Below are 5176 nucleotides of genomic sequence, written 5' to 3' on the forward strand. Positions count from 1 at the left end.
TTGTTCGAGGGCTGGGGGCTGACGAGGTGGTGGATTACACAGCAGGAGATGTGGCTGAACAATTGGAAATGATGGAGAAGTATGTGTTGTTGCTATGAACAGTGTTTGTTTTTAAAAATAACCAGACTATCAAACTCTATGTGTAAAGTGATGACATCGTATTGTTTTTTTTAGTTTTTTTTAGAGCAGAGCAGAATGTTTTTTACTAGCCCCGAGCCTAGACTCTAATGAAATAACATTAGAGTCAGTGCCAGTCCAATAAAGGTGCTAATGACAAGGAATCATCCAGGACTGCTAAAATTGTGTGCACTTCTCCCCTTTAAACATCACCAAATGTGGTAAACATCTTCCTGTCAGCATGGCACACATGCTCAGTGACTCACTTTTCTAGTTTCCATGGATACCATGGCTCAAGGCCTGAGTGGACTCTAGTCCCCCCGTCCCCCAAATAAACCTTGGCTTTAGCTTGAAGACAACAATGATCTTTTCCTAACATAATCTTAAAATCAGGGCTCTGGCTATATTAAGGATACTGGCCTGTGATGATAAAGCATGCAATGCTCTTATAACCACTAACCTGCTAGGAAGTGTGTTTGTGATTTTCAGTATTTTGAACCTTCTTCCACAGAGATTCCTCAACGTTTGACTGTCTGTGTTTGCACGCTTAGGTTTGACGTGATTTTGGACAATGTCGGTGGAGAGACAGAGCAGTGGGCGATGGGCCTGCTGAAGCCCTGGTCTGGGGCAAAGTACATAACACTGGTAACACCTTTACTCCTCAACACTGATGCCATGGGCCTGCTGGACGGGATGATTCAAGCTGGATTCACCCTGCACACCAAGGCCATACAGGTAAACACGAGCAAAACAAACTTGATTTTGAGCACTGAATCAAAAATAACTGATGGGAGAGACTATACTGCTGTTTGGAGAACCCTTACTACCCTCTTGTTTATTTTTATTAAATTCTTTGCATCTGGCACTTTTCATGAGGCCAATAGCATGGGTGTGGACCACAGGTGCTCCCGAACTGAAATGGAATACTTGATCCTCAGTGGCATGGAAAGACAACACTGCGTAATGGGTGTACACCTGTTCCAGTCAGTAGAAGTCTTTGCTCCATTTTTTTTTTTTCCACTAAGTTGATCAGACGAATCAAAGTTCAGTTGAAAGAGGGAAGGAAAATCATGTAATAACTTGACTTTGCTTCATAGCTTCGTATTCTCCCTCTGCTGGGGTGGTTTATGCTTATACCCTACAGGGTTTAATTAATCTGACTGTGTGCAGCAGAAGAGGGAATTTGAGCATTAAGAGTTTGAGTCCCTGCATGTGTGTAAGCCTCATGTCATTGCATGTGCGTCCTTTCCCACCAACTGCTCTGTTAGCCAAGTGCGTGTGTAATGAGGTGTAGTGGGTGAATAGATGAGGACAATGTGGACGTGCTCTAGGAACTGAGTCAAGTTGTCCTGAGCAGTGGAGGTGCTGGAGACAGCACGGCTGTGTGGCGTGAGTTGTTTGGTCTAGACTGTGTGTGTGACTGTGGGCGATGGTCTAAATGCGTTGTTTGTGCGTGTGTCTGTGTGTGTGTGCGCATGTGTTTGCTGCTGAGCCAGCAGTATTTTGTGTTTGTGCAGATTGTGGCCGACTATCTCCCCCTGACAAATACCAGTGTTTGTGTGTTTCTTGCCAAGCCTCCGGGCCCCTTTGTCCATGGGAGCAGCCAGCTGGTCAGTTTGGCGGGGTTCAGTTGCGGCAGTCACACCCTCAGTGCCCAGCTCTGAACAGCATGTCTTTTTCATCTGGCAGATCACAGTGCAATTGAGCCCTCTAGTGTTAAAGTTCTTGGCAGCACTGAATGATCAGGAACAATCTGTTGTTTTTTTTTTTTTTTCAAGCAAGCAGGGATAGTTTTACCAAAGCCCAAGAGGTGTGGCAAAGTGATTCCACAAAATAATATATTATGATCAAATATCAAGCAGTGTTGAATTTCCAAAACAGTACATCGGGGTTTCTCTCTTTCTTTTTTCCTCATTGTATTTTGGTGCTTTCTGGTGCACTTTTTTTTTTTTTTTGGGAATAGTGCCAGATTTTTCCTTCTAGCATAATTAAGTTTGCAAAAAACAAAAACATCAGTATTCAGTGCATGGATTATATTTTCAGGAACCACCTAAACAGTTAGCATAAAGATATTTCTCGTTACATTATTATATGTAAATTATAGCAGGAATAACAAAGTTGGTTTGTTTATGCTCATCACGATCCTTATCTTTCCTGTTTGTCAGTTGATTGTAGCAAATGTTTGTCAAACAATAGTGAGAAAATTACTCTATCAAACTAAATTATAGGTGGAATACTAAATGAAACTCAGATCTGGTTGGTTGGAAAACTCAGTGACCTTTGGTAGCTTGGTAGTCAGTAGGTTAGAGTAGTAACGGTTATATCAGCAAATTGTTTATGATTAGTTTTTCTTCCATATAATCCATGCTGTTACTTCTTTTATATGATTTTACACAAGTCACTCTGATCAAAGAGTGCCTCCAACATGCGTTATGTGTGTGTGCTGACTTTTTTGTTATTCCTTGGTTGCTTTTTATAACTCAAAATACCCCTAAATATTCAATTTCAGATTTTGACTTGAGATCAAATTAGGGACTCCTGAAGACCTTTGCATCCTGCTTCCTCATATTTTCATACCCAGATAACAACTCTGAGCATTCTTTTATACCCAGTGAGGTACAAAACTGCCTGACCTCTAATTATTGCCTCCACTCCACACTTCCTCTTAGAACATAATATCAAGCGGAGTCTTCTACCGGTGGGGATTTTATGCTCCAGATGGGCCCGCCCTGGATGAGGTCAGAAAGCTGGTGGATGCAGGGAAGGTACTGTACTGCCTTATTACTCACATTATACTTTCTTGTCATTCAAAACCACTTATTCTGACGGAATGGGGAGATGGAAATCCTGTCATTTGCACATCAGTCACAGCCTGAGAGTGAAATTCATGCAGGGATGGAGATCATACAGCACACTGAATATGAACATACCATGGATTCCATACATGCCTGTATTCAAGGCTCCCCTGTGGCTTTGTTAAGGAGTGAGTGTTCCCGCTGTGTTGGTTGGTTGGTTGGTGGTGTGCACAGTTGGCTGCTGGGCGATCAAGTCAGGCGCCAGGAGACGGTGAAAGGATTTTTAAACAGTGCTGAGCAGCCATTCGCAAAAGCGTGTGGGACCTCAGTCCTTTTGTCCCGGGGCTTACAACGAGCGGCACACTCAGACCAGTGGCGGGAAGCTGCGGACACACACAGCAGCCCGCACAAAACACACACATGCACGCTCTCTCTGCATGTCCTATTCTCAGGCAGAAGTGTGGATAGTTTCCAGTGTGACGCCACTGCGCTCCCCATTCATTGTTAACGATAAGAGATGCTGACCAGAATAACAAGCCTGGCTGCTCGTGTTGTGAGACTAGCACAGGATTGTCCAGCCTCATCACATTCTGAACCCCTCCCTCTCCTTTTCACATTTGCAGCTATGAAAGCAGAGATGATGTAGCATTAGCAGCTCGTGGGTATTTGTCGAAATAGAATAAATAATATGATTATTATGGCTTCCCATTGCTCTGCAACTGAAAAAAAACTCTATAGTCTATATACCAGTCGTATTAAAAATTATTGTGCAATTATTCATTTTGTCTGGTTTAGAGCACTTAACGCATGGTGTTTACCCAGTCAGCACAATTTAGAAAGCACCAGTTTCCACAGTAAAATATGTGTAATCGACTCAGCTGTCAAACTGTCAATTCTAATTCTCCTGGCCAACAAAACATTCCACCCAAACATTTTCCCAACCCATTAAAACTAAAGCCAGAGCCAGATACTATTTCTCCTCTTTCTGATCTGCTCGAGCTTCATATTTGATCTCTTAATTGTTTCCTAGCTGTTTTTTTTTTTTTTAGCTCATTCCTGATATATATTTTTTTGCTGTTTCATCACAGATCCTGCCAGTTGTGGAGGCCCAGTTTCCTTTTAACCAGGTGCCCCAGGCTTTTCAGAAGTTGGAGCGGGGCCATGCCAGAGGGAAGACGGTAGTCAGGGTGGCTGAAAAGGACGACAGACAGGCCGAAGAGTTGGTGCAGAATATCTCCGCAGAGACCGCAGAGTCAGAGCAGGAAGTGCAAGGAACAGCCAAGCAAAACTAAAGAGTGGAAGCAGAGTGCCAAGAGAATAAAGATTCTGTGATTGTTCTTAGCTGCAGAAGGTGAATCTTGACAGCAGCAGGCTGTATTATCCAAACAAATCAGAGATGCTGCTGTTGTGCAGCAGACTGCAAGCGTGATATGAGCTTGTAATGGGAGCGTGCCAAAGGCTGTCGTTCTTGTTAAACCTTACACCCGCCTGTACTGTATTGAAGTTTTCACCAGGTGCTTTAGTTATGCCGCGTTCATGTCATGGTGATGTCACTATGATCACCAAATGAGGTCAGCATCCAACAAGCAGTCGCATAATAGAAAGACTGTCTGTTACAAACATAGTCAGCTTGAAATGTTTGTAAATAGATGTGTTTATGTTCAGTACCAGGTGAAGCAGAAGCAGCACAATAAAGCAGGTAACAGTTTGCATTCTTCTCATTCTCATTCTCATCACCTGGCAGCTCACGTTACGTGGAGGCGTCATACAGTTAAGTAATCTGAGCAGAAAACTTCGGTTCAACCTTTGGGGAGCAACAGATAATAAAACTTCTAATCTGACGCATTTAACTTAGTTTCTACACTGTTGCACACCAAGTGCAGCTCGTTATACTGTACAATGTATTTAAGAAATGTATTGACAAAAATACTTTTATTTTGAGAACAGAAGACTTGTGTGTATAGTTTTGATTAAACAAAGATAAAAGACATGTCTCAGTACAAGAAACAGTATTTTTATTTTCCTCCTGTTGTATGCAGCTGGAATATATACTGTGTAACATGACATGGCATAAAAATATATGAAAAAGTGCTAACACTGTTTAAGTTAATTAACATCTTGCAAACATTTATTCAATGAAAAGACAAAATACAAACCTTTGGATGTATTACTAGTATAAGTATAAAATATAAAGTATTACAAGTTCAGACTCCACTATTTGCATGTTCAGTGGATAGTCATACATTCTCACAGATTAATCCATA

At 42.0% G+C, this 5176-nt stretch overlaps 1 protein-coding gene across 1 annotated transcript in view; it reads left to right on the forward strand.

Moving 5' to 3' along the window:
• The window catches only part of LOC120788866 (reticulon-4-interacting protein 1 homolog, mitochondrial-like), an 8385-nt gene extending 3765 nt beyond the window's left edge, over window positions 1-4620 (forward strand). The window contains exons 6-9 of the mRNA XM_040125060.1: window positions 1-79; window positions 669-852; window positions 2787-2882; window positions 4001-4620. The exon at window positions 1-79 is cut by the window's left edge and continues 58 nt beyond it. Of these exons, the coding sequence (XP_039980994.1) occupies window positions 1-79; window positions 669-852; window positions 2787-2882; window positions 4001-4204 (563 nt within the window). The 3' untranslated portion in view covers window positions 4205-4620. The remainder of the gene's footprint in view (window positions 80-668; window positions 853-2786; window positions 2883-4000) is intronic.
• Window positions 4621-5176: the final 556 nt, after the last annotated feature.

Source organism: Xiphias gladius, chromosome 4, assembly GCF_016859285.1.
Source record: "Xiphias gladius isolate SHS-SW01 ecotype Sanya breed wild chromosome 4, ASM1685928v1, whole genome shotgun sequence".
Taxonomy (NCBI): domain Eukaryota; kingdom Metazoa; phylum Chordata; class Actinopteri; order Istiophoriformes; family Xiphiidae; genus Xiphias; species Xiphias gladius.